Source organism: Scatophagus argus, chromosome 23 (assembly GCF_020382885.2).
Source record: "Scatophagus argus isolate fScaArg1 chromosome 23, fScaArg1.pri, whole genome shotgun sequence".
NCBI lineage: Eukaryota > Metazoa > Chordata > Actinopteri > Scatophagidae > Scatophagus > Scatophagus argus.
Window position 1 is genome coordinate 14370788 of NC_058515.1, and position 22445 is coordinate 14393232.

Below are 22445 nucleotides of genomic sequence, written 5' to 3' on the forward strand. Positions count from 1 at the left end.
CGTCACTACTGCAAAGGCTCTGGCTCCAAATGATATCACCAGAACGAGATGGCGGCACTTGTATCAGGGATATTTTGGCCTCACTTTTGCATAGTGGGAAAAAGTGGAGATGAAGTCACAATCAGTCAGAAAGTCTTGAGTCTTGAGAGCTCGATGTTGAACTTCTTGATGGTTTCTGTTCAAGCTTCTGATAAATTTTCTTAAAAAAGCAGTGAGAGAACAAAAAACAATGTGAGGCCAAGCGTGTGTTTTCATGTGTTTAATTCTGTGTGTGTGTGTGTGTGTGTACCTGCAGATTGTCGTAGTGCCTCCGACTGCCACAGTGCAGCTCCTTGGCGTTGGTCTCGTCCAGGTAGAAAACACAGCACAGATTACAGAAATAACCTGATTTGGGGACCACGAACTCCTGACCTGAAAGTGGAGACGGCGAAAGTGAAACAGGAGGGATAAAAAAGAGGGACAAAACATTTTGCACTTCCTGTTAGTCTGTGTGTGTGTGTGTGTGTGTGTTTCTCACCGAGGGGGTTGTTGGGTTTGAATGCAGGCAGTGTGAAGTCGGCGGCGGCACAAGGAGACTGAGAACGAGATCGTTTTGCTTCAGGTCCGACGAGCTCCGCCCTCCGTTTACTCACCACTAAAGAAGAGAAGGATCATCAAAGCCCTGACAGTCACACAGTAAGATCTGATAAAAGTTGCTTCTTTCTATCTGAGCTGCAGTGCAAGTAAAGCAGAAAACTTTTCCAGCTTCTCAAATGTTCTCAAAATAACCATTTTGCAGCCCTAAATGTAAAAGAGGTTTTTGGAGCAGAGAGATGCCCTCTTGTTGGTCCACAGCACCAGCTCAGTGTGGATGAGGAACAAAATGTGTCTGTCTGTGTGGAACTGGTCTCAGTCCATCAATCTTTAAGCTCTCTCTACCTTTCATGTCCGCCCTGCTCCATCTTTCCTTCTCCTCCTGTCCCTGCTCCACACCTCCTTCTGGTGTCTGGTTCAGAGGGTGCAGCTCCTGCCCAGCAGAGGCAGCACTGATGTCGGCTTGGCTCGCTGCGTCCACCTCTGTTTTCTGGACCTGCTGGCCGTCACTTGACAACGTAGACGAATCAGGTGATTTCTTTGGTGACAAGCTTGAGTTAGATGTGTCTTTAGTGGACTTGGATGAGGATGAAGAAGAGGATGAGCTCTTAGAAGTTTTCAAAGACCTCATCGAAGTCTGTCTGCCAGGAGACGACACACCTGAGCTCCGCCTCTCACTTCTCGCTTGGGAGGAGGAAGAGGAGGAACTAACAGGCTCTCGGCTTGTGTCGTCATCGCCAACCTCATCAACAGTGACAAAGTCGTCGAAATTGAAATTCTGCTCCTCAATAAGGCAGGCGGATGAAGAAGCATCGTCATTTGTGAAATCATCCTGATCCTGGATGGAGAACCAAGAAAGGATCAGTAACTGAAACAATGAGTCAGCTTATTAATCAAGACTAAGTACACAATTGTGTTGACCAACAATTTATTGCGTGTATTTGCTGAATGAATAAGAAGGGTGAAATAAGGTGGTGAGAACTGTCACGGAGGAAATCCTGCCATCAGGGCTGAAGGTCTCATTCCCTGCAGATGAAAGGTTAAAGAAAGGCACAAAGAAGGACAAGGATGTTTGTGAGAATAACAACCGCAGCTGTTTACCGTTCTTTCAGAAGTGTCTTCAGCTGGTACAGTTCTAGAGCTTGTGTTGCGTCTGCTGGGACTCTAAAGAAAACGGAAAAGAAAATCAGTCTTCCTGGATCAGTGACACGTAAAATAAATGAAACACATTTCAGATTCCTGACGCTTAGGCCTCACCGCTTTCTCCTCACTGTGGGACCTGCTCTGTTGGGTGAGTCTGTGCTGGCGAACGGCTGCTGTGATGACCCTGAAAATGTCCTCGTTGATCTGCAGAAGTCCTGAAACGTTTTCAGGCGTGGCTGAGGGGGCAGGGCTGAAACAAGCCGGGCTCGTCACTCCATCGCTGACTACAGAGGTGGACGTCACGTCAGCAGCAGAGATCGAACTTGTTGCTGACGCCTCTCCCTCGTTTGCTTTCTCTACATCTTCACAGGCAGCGGCACCTGGTCCTGCTGTGCTGGACTGAGACGGGGTGGACCCACCAGGGCCACTGGTTTGCACAGCAGGCTGTGACCTATCATCTGAAGGTTCAGACGGAGGAGGCCGGCTCTGATGTGACACTGCTGGAGGCTGAGTTTTAACTGTGAAGGTGGGCGGGTCCAACTTTATTGTGATCTCGCCATCATCTTGCAGTCGCTGTTTAAAACTCTTCAGGCTAAACAGAAAAAGAGTGTCAGTTGCAAATGACAAAATGGCTGAATGCAGCACTCTGTTACAGAAATAAAAGACAGTTTTTAAGTTCTCATTCAACGTCTCTGAGATGAGAGTTTAGTCTTCTTTTGGTTTATGACAAATATGTTAACTGGTGTTTTTCAGATCATAACAACTTAAAAACAGATAAATTCACCAGCAAATCCTCACACTGGAAAAGCAGCAACCAGAGAATGTTTTGACATTTGTGCTGTTTGATTCAAAACATGTTTGTCCATTCATTCATTCTGTTCATCCATCTTACTTCTGAGGAGGTTTCTTCCCCTCCTTAGTCTCCTGCAAACAAAGTGAGACAAAACCATAGAGGACAAATGTCAGCGTATCTTTATCACGGACACAGAAAGAAAAGATAGACAGCACCTTTGTGGAAGAACTTGCCTTGGTTTTCTGCAGGCTGGGCTTTGCTTTAGAGGGCCCTGAAGTCAAGTCCTTCTTTGGTGTAGAAGAGGAGGATGACTTCATCTTGGCAAGCTCAGCCAGTAAGGCAGGAGCCAGAGTTTTAACCACAGCCTCCAGGTCAGACTGTTTTGACAGATCATGGACAGCTAGAAGGACAAAGACAAAAAGAGCATCAGACAAACCTGCAGGGTTTTGGTGGTCACAAAGTCTTACACAGAGAATCTCTTATCCTCTGTTATTGTTGTTGCTTTTACTGTTTTCTACTTGGCTTACAAGTCAATGTTTACACCTGACCCACTGGAAAGAAAAGTAAAAATGACACGTTATTGAAGTCTGAGGGTCTCATAATGTTTGCAATTTCTCTAACCTGATGTTCCCAGTAGTTTGTTAGCCAGCCTCTCTGCACTGTTTGACCTCTTTCGTTTCGGGGATGTTCTCCCTGTACACAATTGCTCATGGCTCCTCCTCGGCGGTGGTGGTTTCTCATGGCTCCTCCTCGGTGGCGGTGGTTTCTCACGGCTCCTCCTCGGTGGCAGTCGCCTCTTGGAACTCCTTGAAAGAGGCCGATGGTGGGAGGAGCTCGGGTGCTCATGCCATGGGGAACGAGAACGAGACCTGATGAAAGTCATTCCATTATTTTATAAATCAAATAACAATAATTTAAAAGGGCAATCAAGACAATTTACACATGACACACCACCTGCGAGTGTATCTGCAACTATATGGTGATCGATCCCGTCTACTTTCTGAGCCATGGCGGCGACGGGGGCTCAACGAACCGGAGCGGGAGCGACTTCCGTGCTTTGTTTTCTGGTTACTATGCTGTGAAATCTTTGAAGAGGTTGAGGCTGAGGACTTGGCATCTTTAGCTGCATCTCTGAAGAGAAAAATGGATGAAAAAAGCAAAGGTGAATGATAGGAAAGAACATTTGTCTTAAAACATCAGCATGGTGCTGGTTCAGACTGGCCTGGAGGCTCCATGTTACCTGGGCTCGAGTTTTATCTCGCCATCCCACTCTGGGTATCTGTGGAAGAAAAGAACATATTCTCAAACACGTTGAGCTTCACGTCACTGCTGGGTTTCCCCCAAATGTGTTCTAAAAAAAAGACAGCGATTGCCAAAAAATAACTCAAATAAACAAGACCTTCACATGACAAAAGTTAAAAGAAAACAAGACTGACTGTCTTCGCAGGAGTTTGCATTTCTCAAGGTGAATGTTGGTGTTCTGGTGGGAGATCCAGTCCTAGCAGTCAGAACAACAGAGTATTTAGACAGACCTCATTATCATCAAAACTGATTCAGCATCTCAACTGCTTTTTTTCTTGTTTTAAAACACAGATATTTTAGTCAACATTAGAGCAGCCTGAAAAGTTTGTTTAATCTTCAAAGTCTACAAAAATCAGTGTAGTCTTTAGCCCAAGAGAAGAGCGGACAGCATTAACAAACAACAAATAAAAACTGTTATTAAATCATGTTTTTGTTAACTGTGAAAACATGTCACATATGAACAAAATTAATAAGGACATAAAACTTCGACTACTCTTTACAGTTGACTTTATATTCAAGTTGAGTTCAAGTCATTTAACAAACACACGAGTGCCACTAGCTAACAAACAAAACACACAACTTCTTGTTGATAATCCAACATTTGGTTCGTCAGTTCCCTCACGTTCGGTGAATTTCATCTCAGCAGACAATCAGGACAAAAACACACAAGCAGACACATTTGGAGTTTTTGCAGGAGGAAAACTAGAGACAGGAGCAAGCTGGTGTCTTTTTATAATTAACCAAAGTGTGAAATTCAGGATTCCAAAAGGAAGAGAATAATCACAACAGATGGTCAAAAAGAAAAATCTGGGAGGAACTGAAATTCCTTTTCAGACACAAAAATACACAAAAATGCATAAAAACTGGAGCTGGGTTAACGTTACAAATAAGTGATACTGTTAAATAAGAAATGAACTGAAGTGACAAAATATAATCACATGATTGACAGCTCGACCAGTGGAAAAAAGGAAAACTGCTTCAGGAAATTCAAACTGAATGTGACAAAAGGTAAAACATGTGTGACAAAAGGTAAACAGCCACCTTCCATCATCCTCTGTCACCTCCCATCCATTAATACAGCTGTATATATCCTTTGTGTCCTTCAAGAAAAACTGAATTTCCCTTGGAGTGATTAATGAAATAAAACGTTTCATTCTCACAAACTAAAAAAATGAAAAAATTTGAAATGGTATTTCCCAATCAAAAAGAACTACAATATTAAAGATTGAAATACACAACACAGTTTCTTAAAGGGAAAGAAAACAGACTGCAATCTTGCACTCACCTTCATATGAGTACATTCTTTGTTACACAGAGAACAGGTATGTGGAAAGATTCTTGGGGAGGCCGCTGCATAGTCATGCATCATGGCCGGTGTGGGCAGACCCTTAGAGGGCGCCACCTTTTCAGGAGGCGGCTTGCTGGAAGTCCCCAGGGTCATCTGATTTAAGTTCATCAGGGCCGGGAGAAGCGGAGGCACAGCTGGAGGAAAAATCATGGGACGAGGGACAAACATCGAACGTGACAGCACCCGGGAGGCGTCGATGATGTTGGGGATAAGAGGAGCAGAGGGAACTGGGGTCGCAGAAGAATAAACAGGAGGCCACATCGATTGTCCCATCTGCTGTGTCGGTTGCTTCTGTGTCTGCAGCTGCATCTGCTGCTTCAGTTGTCGCTCCATAGGCTGCTTCGGCTGGATCTGCTGCGTTTTCATCTGCTCAGTAACTGTTGACGCTTGACCTTGAGTTTTACTCTGACCCTTAGCGCCATTGTTTTTTTTACTGTCAATGAGCACAAGGCCGGGTCGGCTGGGATGCACTCCACGCACCAGAGTGCAGGACGGTTGGCTTTTCGACGTGGACTGGCTATCTGCCTGTGGTTCTTTCAAAGTTACAGGTTTGGACGGTTCCGACTTGAGACCTCTGATGTCTGTGTCTTTCTTCGGCACAGAGAAAGAGCTGAGGATTGTTTGGGAGGTCTGCTGTGATTGAGCCTGCAATTGTTTGGTCTGATCGTGGCTTGGGGGACCCACAGGGTTCAGTACTGACCTGTACGAAGAGCTGAGACCGGTAACAGAACTTGCCTGCTCGCGTGAAGAACCCAAGACACCGCTTTTTAACTCTGTTGTATGTTTTTGCAGCGGTTCTTGACTGTGTCTGCTACTATCATAAGTGTCCATGATCGACATACTTCCACCGCCAGCACTGTTGACCTCATCCCCGATCACTCCGGTATATTTCCCAGTATGGCCGTAGTCAATCACTTTACTTGGCTGGAGAACAGCTGATGATATTTTTTCCTGGCGCATTCCTGCCCCTCCAGAAGTACTGAAACCGTGACTGTCCATTCCACTCACACTTCTGGTGGGTTGGGGTTCAGGGTAGGGTTTTGACTGACTTGCAGGTGCAGTTCTCTTGACCTTCTGAATGCGGATTTGCCGCAAGATGAACGGCAGGTTAGCAGGAGTAATCTGGTCTTCAGGATAGGAGATGAGATGTTCCAAGTCCTCTTTCTCAAGTCCAAAATGCATAAGGATGTTAGCAGCTGATTGAGAGGTGTACTTAGGTCGACTGGAGTCTGCAGGAGCTGCAGGTTTGTCTGGCGCTGGATAGTCACAATCATCTAACCCTGGAATGGACTGAATTTCAGGTTCTCTTTCACTGGGGGCATTAAACCTACCGTCACTATCGCTTGCATATTTAGACGAAGCAGATGATGAATAAAACTGAGAGTCGTCAGCAGTGGACCTATTGCGGTTCAGCGACCAATCCAAGGAGTTACTGCCACCTTCAACTTCCGAGTGTCTATGTCCCATAGAGGCAGAACTTGAGGACATTGGATAGGAGCCAGTTCCTGTTCCTGAAGAGCGAAACTCATCCATCTGTTTTCCAAGAAAGCTCACCCCCTCTCTGGCTCTGCTAATATGCAATTCTACAGACCTTTCTATATCCTCATCCACTGTGGCCCTACTATGTTCAGGCCTGTAGTTCAGTGACTGGGACATCAGTGATGGTAACATTCCCTTTGAGTTGTCAGGAATCACAGAGGAGCTAGACCCAGGTCCAAGACGAGAAGCTGCCCTCCGAGGGTCCCTTTCTGCTTGAGAACTGGAGAATCCATATTGCCCCTGCGTAGAACTTTGGTTCCCAGAGGCATAGGGGTTGTACCGGGGATGGGACATGGTGTTTGCAATCTTCAGAAGGTTAAGCAGATTGATAGCAGCAGCAGTAGGGGAGGGCGGTGTTGCAGGTATGTAGGGAGCAGGTGTGGTGGAGTTGGCTTTAAAGGGTGTGGCTCGGCTGCCAACAGCAAGAGCGTTGTTTATCTGCATCAGTGCCAGCTGGGCTTTCAGTTGGGCCAGCCGTAAGGAGGCAGCTTGCTGACCAATCAGAAGCGAGCACCCTGAGAGCCCTCCAATTAGAGGGCTTGTTAAGGGCCCTGGAGCAGGGGAAGGGGCACAGTGCTCGAAAAGCAAAGTAAAGCTGAAAATTTAAAAAACAAAGCAAGGAGTTATTGCATGAGACTGGACTTTAGGTTCCTGGATAGGTAAAATGCAAACTGGAAAAATAATTCACATCCTCAAACTAATCTCTGCTACATACATCAGCGTAAGAACTGTAAGAACTGTAAGAACTGAGTAATATTACAGAAACCACCTTTTGGACAAATTTGTTTGACATGTACTTTGAGTTTTTAGTTTGTCCCATCCGGTAACATCAAGGAGGAGGGATTTATGAACTGTTCTGCAACCAGCCACTAGGGGGCAATCCAGGTCTTCAGCTTCACTTCACAAAGATATAAATAGCTGTATGTTTTAATAATTTTTAAGACAAACTGACAACTTCAACAGTTCTTTTGCAGTCAGAAAATAATAAGTCATGCAATGTTATATTAGTCGTGTATAAATGTATAATAATGTGTAAGGTGCACCGAAAGGGCCATAAATACGAACAGATAACTTCCTATCAGTTCAATAATGTTGGTCTCCTGAATCTATATCAGATAGATTTACAGAAGTCCTAAAAGGAAGGTGCTAAACCCTCCTCCTGCAAAATAAAAACATGAATCAGCGAGGATTTCTTTGAGATTAGAAGCTGACGGCGCCACACACACGTCACACAACACTCACGGATTCCTCAGTTGGATTTATTGACTCACAACCACACTCATCCCATTCTCAGAGCCAGCACATGAGCTTTAAGTCTTTGATAATAAACAGCTATTGACTTTACAGACTGTTGAATCAACAGTTTATCAAAAGGTGATGATGAATATTTTCATTAAAGGATCATTCTCTGCTGGGTATTGCGGCAAATTAATAATATATCCCCTTTATCCCCTCCCCTGGACCACAGGGCTTAGCACCCGACCTCGACACAACAGCTGACTGGCACAGCTATATGTGTGTGTATGTGTATGTGGGAGTGGGTGTTTATGTGTGTCTGGAAGGGGAGGTTCAGCCAAAAGATGTTCGATTTTATTTTCGGCTGTCATCGCTACCCTGACGGAGATCTGGTCTCATGGCGGTGACCTCACACTACGACGTACAGCCAACTCATTTGCCAGAAGAAATGTTGGCACTGAACATTTCTGCAAGCCACAGATATGTTGAAGCTTTTGTTGAAACCTTTTTCACATTTTATAGTGTGACAACACTGTGCTTAAGAATGTGAAGTCTCAAATTAGTATCAGTCTACTCTCTTTGACGAGATGCTGCTGAGCAAGGCACTCATCCTTCAGACCACGGAGGAAAACTGGTTGTATGAGTAAGTTCACAGAAACAAACAAAGAGCCTGTTTCCATGGCGAAGACGTACTGTTTAAGTATTCAGTTTGTATGAAAAGTTTTCTGTACGTTAAACTAAGCATTCGTGACAAAAAAAGATTCATTTTAAAGATTTGATTGGGGTCATTAAAGCTGTCACTGCCATTTCTCACCAGAATTTAAAAAGTTTTGGAAACGTGGGAAGTGCTGCATTCAAATTCACCTCAAGAAAGTCATTTCACTGGTTTCCAGCAAGTTACTTACAAAAACAAAAAAAATGATGCTCATAAGGAGGTCTGTGGAAAAACTGGGTCGTGATCTGGGAGTGAACTGTACCTCAAATTAAAAAAATATGGTAAAGATTATACCAGCATAATGACCAGATAGCTTTGATTATCTTCATCAATATAGTTGATGACATCCCGGTCCTGAAGAGCCTATTAGTTAGTAGTTAGTTAAGATAGATTAAAAAGTCCTCTTGGAGTGTTAGTTTGGCCGTCCTTTTTAAGTAGATTTGACCCAGTGTCTGAGTGGCTAAACTTCTTTCCCATTTGGAGATTATTGAAGTTTAATATCTCTCAACACTGTGCAAATTTTATTACAGCCGTTATGTGCTGTGAGACTGTAATCATCGCCCATTTTAACTGACCACTCTACCCCAACATGCCGTCTTAGCCTCCTTTGACTGGCAGCTTCTAATGTGGCCACCTCAGCATCTCCGGGGAGTCCCTGTACCCTCCGGGCGACACGCCCAGCGACGGACAGATGATTTTAAACGATCACACACCAGGCCAACCCTGCTGCTGCTGCACGTCAGGCTCATAAATCTCTCCACAGCACTTAGATATTTTTGATGGGCGATTTGAAGGTGGAGACAAGCAGGGAGGAGGGAGGAGGTCTGTTTTATCCCGAGGAGACGACGAGGATGACGAAGGAAGCGTGAATGCCGACTAACCTAAAACGTTTTATTCAAAGTGACATAAATACTTGAGGAACACTTGTGCCTACATGCTGTATTTTCTTACGTGAGCCTGCGCTGCTGTGTGTGAGGATATTTTTGTGTGTGTGTGTGTGTGTGTGTGTGTGTGTGTGTGTGTGTGTGTGGGTACTGCTGCCATCTCCTGAGGAGCAGTTAGCAGAAGGTCTAATGAGGTCTGATGAAAATAAATCTCAGCTGGCTCAAACGGAGACTTGTGGCCACTCAGCACCATAAAGTCTGGACATCTTGTGTGTGTGTGTGTGTGGTAAATGACACACACACATGCAAGTCTTGGCATGGGGAAACTATTTAGTGGTCCTTGGACCGTGTGCGGCGATGTAATGAGATATTTATAGCAGTGGCATCGACGTATCAGGCTTTTATGTATGTTTCATGTTGAGCCTCGTGACAGTCAGGTCCAGGTGAAGTCCTGGTCCTGGTCTCTAGTCCCGAGTCTGCAGCCCCAGAGCGGGTAGCGGCAGCAGCTGTTCGAGAGCTCACACTGGGCCAAGTTATAACCTGAGTGTTTACAGCCTTGAGATTTATGCACCACTAAATAAAAACAGGTCAAACCACATGAGCTACCTTCTTACACGGAGATAAATTGTTGCTAAACATCCACACCTAAAAACTGCCAGGTGTGACGGCTAACTGAACCGGCTTACAAAGCTAACGGAGCCGCGGGGGGGCAGACATTAAGATACTCAAAAGATTTCCACTGGAGTGCTCATTCAAGCTGCACTTGGACGGGAATTGGAAACCCAGCAAGACACACAAGTGGTACACAGGACTACTTGTAACTGATACGACCGTCGATCTGAACCCTCTCATGTTAAATCTTTTGCATGTTTCCTCTGCAAGGGAGCTCAAATGAGACGGACAGCTGAAAACGATAGCGATACTGCGTCACGCGGTCGGTGTGTGGGTGTGTGTGTGTGTGTGTGAAGTTTGAGTTGCATCATCTTCATTTACAGCCCAGGAGAGTCTTCATCACCGTGGAGGTATGTGTCACTGTCTCAGACTCGCTCACAATATACTTGACACTGCATCAACTGATATGGCGGGCCGACTTCAAGACTTTTTCTATTCTGGGAGACTAAATATATATAAACCAAGCCAAAAAAAGCGAAGTTAAAATATTTTAATATGTTTTTTATTATTTGAACCTCTGCAAATGATCTAATGTCCAGCCTGCACGTGCAATTTAAAAGGCGTGTCGCTGACTTGCGGCCTCGTACGATGACATCCTGTCCACTGTTATCACACTTCATAACCTGACTCTGAGGCTGGACTGGCTGGTTGACCCAGAAACTCTTTTCACAGTTGGATGGGCTAATGGAATCCAACGCAAAGTGACCCAACATTCAGGAAATCGCTCGGCTCGCTCGCTGTTGATGTTTCGGTTCACTGAAACATTTTCTGCTTTCACTGGAGCTGCTACAAATGATCTGGTCGTGCGGTTGCTGCGTCTGCAGCTGAACAGAAAACTGTAACCGTTTCTCATAAGTGGCCTCCAAACTCCACACTCTGCATTTAATCAGCCGTAAACATCTCAAACACAAAGCCCTGCAACCATCACTGACACCTACAGAGATGTTAGCTTACTCCTGGTGTTCCCACGTGTACACACGGTTGGAAAGTCTAGTCTAGCGGTTGCCTTACAACTGGTCCTGGCTCAGAAATCCGGCACAAAAACCACCGTCAATAGGAGAACTTCACATATGCAAGCCAATGTCAAGGTCCCACACAGTTAAGTGACAGAAAAAGCTGATGATGCACATGACGAGAAGATTTCTCTCCCACATCCCCCGTGATGCTGAACGTGAGGCAGTGGAACCAGTAAAACCACCGAGACTGAAGGAAGGATTTCATGGCACGCGGTGTTAAAGCGTTAACGGTCGACATGTGGGAGAGGACAAAGTGAGCACAGTACAGCACAGTGGAAAAACGACCCTGTGAACTTAAAGAGGAGTATTTGTGCATTAAAAGAGACATTTAAATGATTAAGAAGCGGTAACAAAGAAGAAGAAGAGAAAAGGGAACATGAACGGCAGAAAAGCAGCAGCTGCACTTCTAAATCCCCGTCGGCTGTGATGATCACACCCGTCACATTCCAAAAACCAAAACCCTCTCAAAAATTTACGAGGTGTCCGGTCATATGGTCAGTGTGTAGGCTAAATGTGTGCGTGACCGGGACAACGTTATCGCAGAGGTCGCCGTACAAGGTCACTGTGTTGTCCAAGTGAAGGAGCTTTGGTTTCCAATCTGCAAATGTCGCTGCTTTAAGTGCTTGGCCTGTGCGCTAACATGGTCTCAGCTGCTGCGACTCGCTCGAGAGCCACGGACTGACTCGTAATTCGCTTATGAAGACTTGGGACTTGACTTTGACTTCTCCTTCAGGATTTGTTGACTAGAAGCCTTCCCTGAAGTGAACGCCCAGTGGCAACGGGTGTTTACATTCAGGTGTCAAAGCCCCATAGTGCGTGTAGGACTCGTGACTCTCCAGGAGGCGAAAGACGTCCTGATTCCAACCAAAAGTCGTTAATTTCTTTAACTGTTCCCTGACCTTAACCAAGCTGTTTTTATGCCTAACCCTAACCTTGCTGACTCACCAGCTGTCTGCTAAAACAGTCTCAAAATGACATAACGACAAATGCAGGCGACAGGATGTCACGTGACCGTAAATCTCCACGAAGTCATAACGAGGAACAGGAAAAGTCGTGCGCTGCCTGTAAATCAGGCTTTATATTAAAAAAAAAAAGTGATACAAGCATCAGATGACAGAGCTGCGATAAAACCTGAAAATAGAGACAAGGAGGACATGAATCACATCTAATCTCTCTCACACACATACATAAACACTCCTAAATCCAGCCGTCTAAATCCACAGCAACAGAGAGCTCAGAGCAAAGCCTTGCTTCAGCCCGAAGCTATTTCACACCTTGCTTTAAAAACAAAACATCCCTCCTCACGCTCACACCGACACTTTGACTCTTTTCTTCTATCCACTTCCACCTTCTCACTCGTTTATTGCTTAATACTTGTCCCCTGTCGCTCTCTCGCTGTCACGCTCACACAGTGGACAGTCTTCTGGTGTTTACTTCCCTTTATACTATCATCCCATTAAAACCCAGCCAAGGCCCATAATGGCCTCAAGGCATGGGATGGTAACACACACACACACAGAAATAAACACCTAACTAGTGTATCGGCTGCCTCAGGAAAACTATTAAAAGTTTTTCTGGAAGTACGAATGCCGGTGCTTTTAGAAGCACCATGTAGACAGAAAACTGAGTCATGTACAACCTCACGTTTAAAGACTGATACTCTGAATTGATTTAATGCCTGAAAATGATGTCTGTGCTGCTCTGCTCTCTGACTGGTGGGGAGCCACTGAATGTGTTCTGGAGAACAGTACAGAGATACAGTAAAAGTCCTGCACTGAAAATTTTACTTAAGTACTCAATGTGCAGAAAGGTCCATCTCAGAATGCAGCCATAGCTACTGTTAGCACAGTTAGCTGTGGCGCTAGTGGCCCTATAGCTGCCTGGACTGCGTCTGAACCGCGACCTCGGATGACGGCGAGAGTCGCCCCGGGCAACGGGGCTTGACTCGACCTCTTGGTGAACACAACAGCCTGAGACCGGACGCAGCCTGTGAGACCAGCGGAGGCCAGTTTGTGAATGAATGACTGAATGCAGGAATGAATGAATGAATTTTCTTGTTAATTTAAAAAAAAGGGTAAATGAACGACACTGAGTACAAGCGACAGCACATGAATGAGGGAACTGATGGATGAATGAATTAATGAATCTGTTGGTGAAGACAAATAGTGACAATGGGGACCAGAGGACGCAGGGAAACTGAGCAAAGACGAGAAGTGAAAGTGGAAACCCGTTCCTGTCACATCCTGCCGTCAGTCCAGACTGAGCGACATGAGTGGTTCATGATATGCTGTGGAAAACCTTTAAAGCCTTGGATTTCGGTAGATGAGACGGCCACACATACATACACTACGCTCATACACACAGTTGTCTTCTTGTTTTAGCTATTGGGTCAGCAGGGTTAGCAAGGGTTAATGCCAGAGGACTATTTCACACCTGCTAATTACTCCATATGCACACATGGCCATACAGGAATGGAGACGCACTGTGGACAGAAGACATCAGGACCAGCACTCATCAGTTTTACATGTGTGACAGACAGTCTGAAGTCTGCACTTTTTTCTTTTACCGTTTTTGTACCATGTAAACGGTCCGACTTACGGCATGGATCAAACTGCTTTTCTCTACCTGAGTGAAATCACATGACCAAATAAAGCAAGTAAAACGGTCTCTTGAATCCAATACATCGCTTTTGACAGAAGCTGACGTTTTCCCACGTTTTAGTTTCTAAAAGGAACAGAGCTTTCCTCCCACTCTGCATCAGCTGTTTGCTCATGTTTCTGCTGGTTTCTAATAGCTTCATGCCTGAGGAAAAACAACACGGGACAGCAGGAAGTGCTAAATATTTTAGCGTATGTAATTAGCCAGTACCAGCTAGGTGGTTGTTTTCAGTCAGCTGGGTCTGCTAATACTGCACATAAAAAAGGGAAAAGTGTGACTGCGTTTACGACACAATTAGTCTATAACGTTTAAGAGGTTCAGTGTGACCCTGCAGGACTGTAATCTCACAACATCCGTCAGAGCAAACAGTTCAGTTTGACCGGTTTGTTTGTCCTCATGCACCTGCGGCACTCGAGTGCAAAGACACGACTCAAACTGACTCGCTTACACACAGACTTGTGGCCTCACCGGCGTGCAGGACTGATGGCGTTCAGGCTGTTCGAGATGTGGTTCGCTTTTCGGGTGCTGCCGCCGATCCTCGGGGTCTTTGGGTGGCCCCTCGCCGTCGGGCCTTGTTGCTGAGCACCACGAGGCTTCTTCTCCTCCAACATGTTCACAAGTACACACAGAAATACACACACACAAACAAACATGCAGACTTGTGTACAGCACACACTCCTAATGCCTTCATCACGCACATGTCCACTTTCGTCCAAAGAGAAATCCCAAAATTAGATGTTAAAAAAAAATGTTAAAAAGAGGTTGTTCTCTTGCCATTTTGTGTGAATTATTTCCACGTTTACAAAGAAAACTGTTTGATTTTCCTGAAGTGACAAATCCTCAAGTCAGTGGATCCACTTTCACAGGGTGCTTTCAAATATGTCACAACCAACCAATTTTAACGCTGGCTAAAAAGTCAAATACCAGGAAACAAATCAATTCAAAACGAAGTCAGTAAATTTTCCCAGTTTCTCCAAAGCACACGTCCTCCGACATCCCCGCAGTCCAACATTTCAGGTGTCCCAGAAAGCAACACGAGTGCTTCGGATTTCTGAGGGCTTAAGCTATTGGTGTCTCAGCAGGATTTGAGCCACGAGAGACTGGAAGTCGAATCAGCGCTGCACTGCACTCCACCCGTCCCTCTGAGCCAGCAGCTGGAGGGGTGTGGGGGGTGGGGACACCGCCGAGACAGGGACAGAGAGACAGAGAGAGAGAGCAAGAGAGAGAGGCATGCAAGAGAGTCTTGGGGGGTGAGATATCTGTGTCCAAAGGTTCTACTAAAACTGGGGTCGAGTCATTGACCCACAGTGGTGCACAAGGTCAGAGGATCACCAAACGCTTAAAGACTGTCCGTCTGCACAGAAAGGTATTTCACTGAATTAAAGTGACGCTCAGCTAAGCCCAAATATTAATATTAAATAGTTTAAAAATCTGTGTTTGTGTGAGGACACATGCCTTAGAGCTTATAAGATGCAAGTCTCCTGCAGGATAAAGTTGATCATGTACAGACTACGTACTGCGACTGCGCTTGGTGCCATTGATGTCAGAATGGTGACCCCTAGTGGTCCTCAGCAGTAAATACATAAACAGAAGAGTGTGTCCTAATTTGTTATACACATTTAAGATTTTACGATCACAGCATCATCAGGGTGGGGAAACAATAAGACTTACTGATGGAGTATATCAATCTGAATACTACAGTATTAAGCATGTGTAGCCTCTGAGTAAATACTGCATGCAGATCACAGGGTTTCTGCAGATGCATGAAGGATTAACTTTACTCTCTACTCTCTGCACTGTGTATTTCTTCTTTTGGAATACTCATCCTTCCTTTATCCCTGCATGCTTTGCACCCTCCATATCCAGTTTGCTGCTGTAACACTGTAATTTCCCAGTTAATAAAGGATTATCTTATCTTATCTTAACAACTGTTGGTCATTTCATGCATGCATGAGGGCTCGGGGTGTCGGGTGAAGTCAATGATTTACTGAGATGGCTCACTGTGAATTCAGTTACTTTCAACACCGGCTCTCTTGGTAGTATTTTCCTATGTGGATTGTATATCAAACTCTTGAACTTCAGCATTGACGGACAAAAATCACCAAAACCCGCCATACACATAAGCCATAACAGTAAATAAGAGACATTTGAGTCAGAGGACCTCGTTAAAAGTATTACTTTGTTTCACATTATACAAAAAGGAAAAACAATTCCAGCCGCCTCAATAATATCGACAAAAACATACAGCAGTAGTATATCAGTACAATGTAGTGCAACATGTTTCACAGTCAGCAGGTACTTACATTAATCAGCCACAAGAGGGAAGCAACAGCTCTGATAATTCTGTACAGTCCAAAATAATCAACATCCACTGAATGTATTTACACGTCAACAGACACCAACAGGTTTTTACTGGTGAGTCAACTCATTTCAGTTTGATCCAAAGCAGATGGATGCTAATTTAAAAAAGGTTCCCTGCGTGCGCTTCAGAGTGGTTTATATCAGACACTCAAACTGCTAAAATTGCACTTAGGGGTTTTAGTTTAAAAGCATTTAGTGGAATATGAAGAGTTTACTTCTGAATTCGTACATGTTGTGATATTTTAGCCAATTTCCTGGACGAGCTGTCGTTTTGTCCGTTTCTTTGACACAAATCATTTTCAAACGAAACGAAACAGGAGTGAGATGATCCGAGTGCTGACGAGCGAAAATCATACCTCTAACTCTGAACCCACGGCCATAATACTCACTTAGAAACTTCCCCTTGTATTTCACCTACATTTCCCTCAGCATATTACGTATGTTATCATCTGTTTATTTTATTTTACAACAAGCACGTCTTAAATAAACTCTCCTTGGACTGAAGGAAAGACTTCCTGCATTAATAAAACATTTACAGCAGTTGAATCAAGTTTTAACCCTAATAATCTGCCTCTTAGTAAACGTGTTTGAAATTTCCATGTGACTAACAATGCCCCAAACCAGAACACACACATGGCTCCGTGCAAAAAGCATACTTCTTGGTTTGCATCCAGAAAATGCACAGCTGGATGAAGTGACACAGGCTGAAGAGTTACGTCAAAGGAATTTCATTTAAGAAACAACAAAAAAAAAGCATGTCTCGTCTCTTCCCTCCAACATGTCCGGTTTGATTAGGATTAATTATTGTTTTGCTCTTGTTTGGTTTGATTATATAACTTAAAGGCTAACTAAAACACCACCTTCACTGCATTCAACCCTCAATCGATCCAAACTGAAAAAAATTTAAACTTAAAACAAAAAAATTCAAGCACATTTTCCTTCCTTCTCTCTTTTGTCAAGCCCGTCCATCTTCATCTCTAACAAGCCTCTTCTTCTCTCCAACCTTTGTTTTCACAATGTCTAACAACCATACCCAATTTGAGATGGTGAAGAAGATATTGGAGACCCTGAAAAGCCTCAGTGTCCTACTTTCTGACAATTAGCAAATCATATTTCTGATATGCATGTGGAATTTTCTACTATCTTTCGTGCATCTGGTCATCTCTTTGTCGTTATTCTTGTTCCCTTCATCAACTTTCAGTCACCTCTGCTTCTCACCTCCCTGTGAACTCTTTCCCTCCTCCTCCTCCTCCTCCTCACCCTCTCTCTCTCTCTCTCTCTCTCTCTCTCTCTATGTGATGTTGGATATTGGGTCGCTGATTTTCAGACACCTCCAGTAGATGGTCCTCGCCAGGGCGAACACAACGAGCAGGATCAGCAGCACCCATGAGGTATAGATCCCTTTAGAGTTCTGAGCGGACTTCCACGTACCAACCTGAACACAGAGACACAGAGGAAATGTTTTGTTTTCTGTTTGTTTGGGTTGAACTGTTCCTTTAAAGCCTTATGAACGTCAGGGGGGATTTTGGTCCATACAGAAAAGGCTCGAACTGCTGAAAACATTCAAAATAAAATCAAGACTACAGTTTGTTCTACCAACACTTTAGAAGTTCTTCCAAACAATTATTATTACCCACATGTCTTCACACACACACACAGGGACTCACCATAAGTCCAACAGCTGAGGCAGTGAAGACGACGAACAGCATGAAGCACAGCAGGCTCCTCCTCCTGGGGTACCGCCGACCAATAGAGGAGCTGGAATTCAAAGGCGAGAAAATATTTCGCAACGAAACAGACACGGCGGGAGAAGGTTTTCAACTCTTCACTTGTCACACACACCGAATCAGTGAAGTACTTACACCTTTCTGCAGTGTGGACATCGGATCAAAGTTCTGTCTGAAAACTCTGTCCACTGGAAGACAGAGAGAGCAGAGAAGGTGTGAACCCAAAGATCAGACCCCAGATCAGCAAATCGTTCTGCAGCAAATGCAGATGACTGGCTGACCACAGCGAAAGCAGAAGTGAGATTTGCACAGTCGTAACGTATGGCAGCGTGTGCGTACGTGCCCTACCAGGAACGTGTTGGAGCAGTGACCACACATGACCCGGATGCCGACGGGCTGATGTCGTGGTTCAGGATTCTCCCTGCCGATGTGAACTGGTCCCAGGTTGATGATGCGTTTGCTGGCAGAAAAAATAAACAAATAAAACAAACACCTGAATGTCACGTAAATTCAGATCAAGAAAGACGACCCTGAACATGTTCACATCACTTACATACACAAGAGAGGTGTGAGAGAAGTCAGTTCATTTTCACACAAAACGGCCTTTTTTAATTACTGATCCCTGACTCGTCCTTCAGCTCAACATTTCAGGTTTTTGTTTTAATCATTTTGGTTGATTCTCATCATTTCCCACAGATGACGTTGTAAGCGTAACTCTCACATTAGATGTGTAATGTGTAAAAACAGTCACTGGACAGTTGTCTCCCAGCTGTGCAGGTCCTTTTAGCGTCTTTTAGCTCAGGAGCAGCCGCACAAGTTAAATGAATTCAGAAGGCGGCAGCCCCTTAACACCACCTCGTCTACAACCGTGTTTTGTTGAATGGCCTCTTCTGCACAGATGGTGCGATTACGAGCCAAAGCTGTGATGGGTGAATAATAATCCCACATTACTCCTCCGCCTCACCAGTATGGTCTTGGACAGGCGATCCTCTGCGATGTGACTTTGCAAATCAGCAGACAGTTACAAGGACAGCGGACATACTTCTTTCCAACGGGGGCGTTCTTTATCGGCTTCAGAGGGAGAGGGAGATAAAGACACAGAGGAGACGGGAATAAGAAACCCAAGACAAAACACATTTTCAGTTTCAGTTTTCAGGGTTTCCCCCATTTTGGCCTTCTAACATAGATCTTGTGACTTAGTTATGATCTCACCAGCACAAATTCTGCACATCCTCTCAGATGAGACAGCAGAAAGACTTCCTGAGACAGGAAACTCAAGACACTGTCTGTTTCTGTCTGCCCTTCTTCTCAACTTTAGATGCTTTAAGATGAGTGAAAACATTTCTAACCTGGAAAGAAGCTCATAAATCTGTGATGTGATTTAATATCCAGAGATTAGATAAAATCATAAGGGAAAACTAGATTGCTGCAGCGGACAAAAAATAAACAAAGATAAGGACGCAAATAAAATCTTTATATAATAAATGTAGAAACATAGAATTCCACTGCATGATACAGGAAAACAGGAATTAAAGCACACGGTGCTTTGTCTAAAAGTAAAAACAGAACTTAACAAGAGAACAAGCAGCACAAATGGTGATGAGGTCATACTAACAGGAAAGGTTTGTTTAATGTGTTTTCTTGAAGATCCCCTGCACACATGGATTAAGGCAGATATACAAACTCTCTCAAAGAAACTACAATTACCACATTAAAATCCATGAAATGGAACTTTCTCCTTCTCTCCCATTAAAAAATTCCAGAGGCTATAAATATCTGTCAGAGGACAAGTTCGGCTGCTGGACTCCTACTTCACTGTGAAACCCACTCTGGAGTCTTCAGGTGTCCACGTGTCAAGTGTTCAAGGGAAAAACTGCAACATCGACACACTACAAAAAAGGTAGCCAAGCGGGACAAAACGAAGACCCCTCATGCTTGTGCAGCCCTGTCAGAGACTGGAGGCTGGAGTCAAGTGAATCACACTACTGATTACTGAGTGGCTGAATCCCCCTCAGCACGACTCACCGTGGCTTCGTTGCATATGCTGCACTTCACCACATGCTGGTGCGTCTTGCCCTCCACAGATATGGCGCTCTGACAGACCCGGCAGTTGATGACCGGTGCGCTGCTGCTGTCGGGGCTGCCCTGTGGCGAGTAGGGGGGTGGAGGCTCGCCTGGTACCACCGAGCTGGGGAACGGCACCAAACCTGGAGAGAGAACAAAACTACTTGAGTTTCAGTACCTGAGCAATATGTCGGATATCTCAAAGACTACTGGGTGGATTACAACGAAATGAAAAAAAGACATTCAAGGTCCCAAGAGAACGAAAAGTAATTGCTGTTCATCTAACACCATCATGAGGTTTAATTTGTCCAAAGCTTTGGTTTATGATCAAAAATCTGCTGAACACATTCCCCTCAGCTGTAACATGTTTTGGGCTAATTAACAAAAATTATCACACCAACACGCTAAACTACGAGAGCAAGTTGGAGCAACACGGTCCTCTAAATCCACTGGTTATACTTTCAATTTACAAGTCATGATTCAGGCCTCAATCGAAAGATGTTCTTCAGGTGTCTTGAGCTGTAAAGCTCAACAGATCTTTGGACAACTGTTATTCACATGTTCACAACAAAGACTCTTTCACAATACAAAAACACAGTTTGAGCAGTGTGACAGAACACGCTGCAACAGGATACAGCTTGCTTACCATCTCTGTTTGGAAACATGCTGACATAAAGCCTGATATCTGACCACACACCAGACAGCAGCTTCCTGTACTTGACAGTTAAGGCACATGTTGTTCAGCCCCAGAAAAGTGCTACGCACACCACTTTTACCTGAGGCCGAGACACATTCACCTGCGTCTTCAAACAAACACCTCGACATGGCATTATTATCAGTGAGTGACACACCCAAGGACCACACCTTGTCAAGCCTAATACCGGAAGGGAAGGAAGTGTGATGTGTGTAGATGATTCACTGTCAATCACAAACAACACGGGAATACAAAGAAAAGCGGGGAGGGATAATGCAGTACATTATTGTACATTAAGAGTACAAGAGACCAAATATGGGGCGAAGCATGGAGTCTTTAGCAGGTCTGAATAACACGGCCGGATACATAAGTTCTTCTGAGTTAGGAGTAGTTCATATGTCCATTGTTCTTTTTAATTCATTCTCTTTTATTCTACGAAACGCCTGGAACCAGCGAAAAGGCCCTGACCAAGTAATCGCTGACCAAACTGGCAAAGATAACAAACATAAACGTCTACTCAAACTTCAGACTGTTTAGTTCCAGCAGTTAGCGAGCCTGGCTAAACTTTGACCCCTGCGACGCGAGTTACCTGTCAGCTGTTTATTCCACCTTTGTCACATTAAATAATTTACTTACCAAAAGTCAGCTTCACGTTATCGCTGTCGATACATTATGGCAGCATTAAAACTGTGTGAGCGGACTTTTAGTGTGTTAAATATCTGTGACTGACAACATTAGTTACAGCTAGCGTTAGCCAAACTGCTAGCCGCTAGCTTCCAAACTAACACCAACTAGCAAACTGTTTACAAGCTGACGACATTCAACGGGATAAATACAAACTAAACCCGTCTATTTTGCCGCCCTGGACAGGATGGCGCACACAAAACAGCGGACATACTCTGCGGTTTTGTCGGATATCCATGGGAGCTCCCCACAGGAGAAAAGCCGTTGGTCCCGTCGTGCTGGTCGGAGAGCAGCGGCGACCGTTCCCCGTCCGCCATCGCTCTGCTGGGATGCTTCGGCCTGACAGAACGCCCTCAGAAAGAGTCTTTGCTGTTCGCACTCCCGGCACAGATTTCTGGAAAAGTCTCTGTGCAGATTTAAACTCCAGAGATTGTCGGTTTAGATTTCTGACATCCACATGACAGGGGGAAACACCGAAGGCGGAAGCGTACGAGCAAAAACATCAGTCACATGACAGTGATCTGAGTCATAGCTGTGATGGACAGCGCGGTCAACCAATGAACGAGCTCGGGTGCGATGGGTGGGTTCAAAGAGGTTCAAATGAGCCGCTTGAACGGTTTGGCAGCCGGGCCGCATTCAAATACTAATGCAAAGTGTCCTTTACGGCAAGGGTTCCCAACCTTCAAACTTTTCTTAATTTCAGCCTAACCTTTTGTCAGTACTATTACCTCTGTAGCCCACTAGATGGAGCACGTAATCAAAATGGCTGCTTGTGTGCAACACGGTCAACACCAAGTTGAAATCCAATTTATTTTATCTTTACATTTACATCACAAAGCTTTTGAGAGGCTACACGATATATTTCTTATTGTGCTGGGGACCCACTACTCTCCATGTTTTAGATGGTCCCAGGAACTTCTAAAAGACACACTGCAGGGCTGAGACACATATTTCAGACACATAATTTCACACACTCTGTATAAACTGGATGGTCTTCTTCTTTTCCTGAGTCAGTGATGATTTTCACACCCAAGTT

At 44.6% G+C, this 22445-nt stretch overlaps 2 protein-coding genes across 5 annotated transcripts; both read right to left on the reverse strand.

The window, feature by feature from the left end:
- Positions 1-2: 2 nt before the first annotated feature.
- LOC124054693 (serine-rich adhesin for platelets-like) lies at positions 3-15908 on the reverse strand. Of its 2 annotated transcripts, none has more exons than XM_046380990.1 (14): positions 14348-15908; positions 5097-7293; positions 3946-4007; positions 3750-3788; positions 3464-3640; positions 3131-3378; positions 2743-2909; positions 2609-2640; positions 1831-2308; positions 1675-1737; positions 919-1411; positions 518-634; positions 290-411; positions 3-199 (listed from the first exon to the last, which is right to left on the reverse strand). In XM_046380990.1, exons 1-14 carry the CDS (start codon positions 14530-14532, stop codon positions 122-124), a joined length of 4458 nt encoding a protein of 1485 aa, XP_046236946.1. In that variant the 5' UTR covers positions 14533-15908; the 3' UTR covers positions 3-121. The 2 variants fall into 2 exon arrangements, with proteins under 2 accessions (XP_046236946.1, XP_046236947.1); XM_046380991.1 differs by having other exon boundaries at positions 14328-15908.
- Positions 15909-16039: 131 nt separating this feature from the next.
- LOC124054743 (type I phosphatidylinositol 4,5-bisphosphate 4-phosphatase-A-like) lies at positions 16040-21929 on the reverse strand. 3 transcript variants are annotated; one of them, XM_046381095.1, is made up of 7 exons: positions 21624-21929; positions 19993-20174; positions 18932-19038; positions 18316-18427; positions 18103-18155; positions 17908-17998; positions 16040-17675 (listed from the first exon to the last, which is right to left on the reverse strand). In XM_046381095.1, exons 1-7 carry the CDS (start codon positions 21724-21726, stop codon positions 17532-17534), a joined length of 792 nt encoding a protein of 263 aa, XP_046237051.1. In that variant the 5' UTR covers positions 21727-21929; the 3' UTR covers positions 16040-17531. The 3 variants fall into 3 exon arrangements, with proteins under 3 accessions (XP_046237051.1, XP_046237050.1, XP_046237053.1); XM_046381094.1 differs by lacking the exon at positions 21624-21929 and adding an exon at positions 20678-20888 and having other exon boundaries at positions 19993-20191; XM_046381097.1 differs by lacking the exon at positions 21624-21929 and adding an exon at positions 20678-20829.
- Between the last annotated feature and the right edge of the window lie 516 nt (positions 21930-22445).

Bases quoted from the DNA above. Each gene is read 5' to 3' on its own strand.
- LOC124054743 (XM_046381094.1), bottom strand. From the start codon at position 20,856: ATGTCGAGGTGTTTGTTTGAAGACGCAGGTGAATGTGTCTCGGCCTCA. The intron at 17,999-18,102 runs GTAAGTACTTCA...TTTGAATTCCAG, and splicing joins TGTCCACACTGCAGAAAGGT to CTCCTCTATTGGTCGGCGGT. The intron at 17,676-17,907 runs GTGAGTCCCTGT...CTCTGTGTTCAG, and splicing joins CCTCAGCTGTTGGACTTATG to GTTGGTACGTGGAAGTCCGC.
- LOC124054693 (XM_046380990.1), bottom strand. From the start codon at position 14,532: ATGTTTGTTTGTGTGTGTGTATTTCTGTGTGTACTTGTGAACATGTTG. The intron at 3,789-3,945 runs GTCAGTCTTGTT...TTTCTTCCACAG, and splicing joins TGCAAACTCCTGCGAAGACA to ATACCCAGAGTGGGATGGCG. The intron at 1,738-1,830 runs GTGAGGCCTAAG...CGTTTTCTTTAG, and splicing joins CCCACAGTGAGGAGAAAGCG to AGTCCCAGCAGACGCAACAC.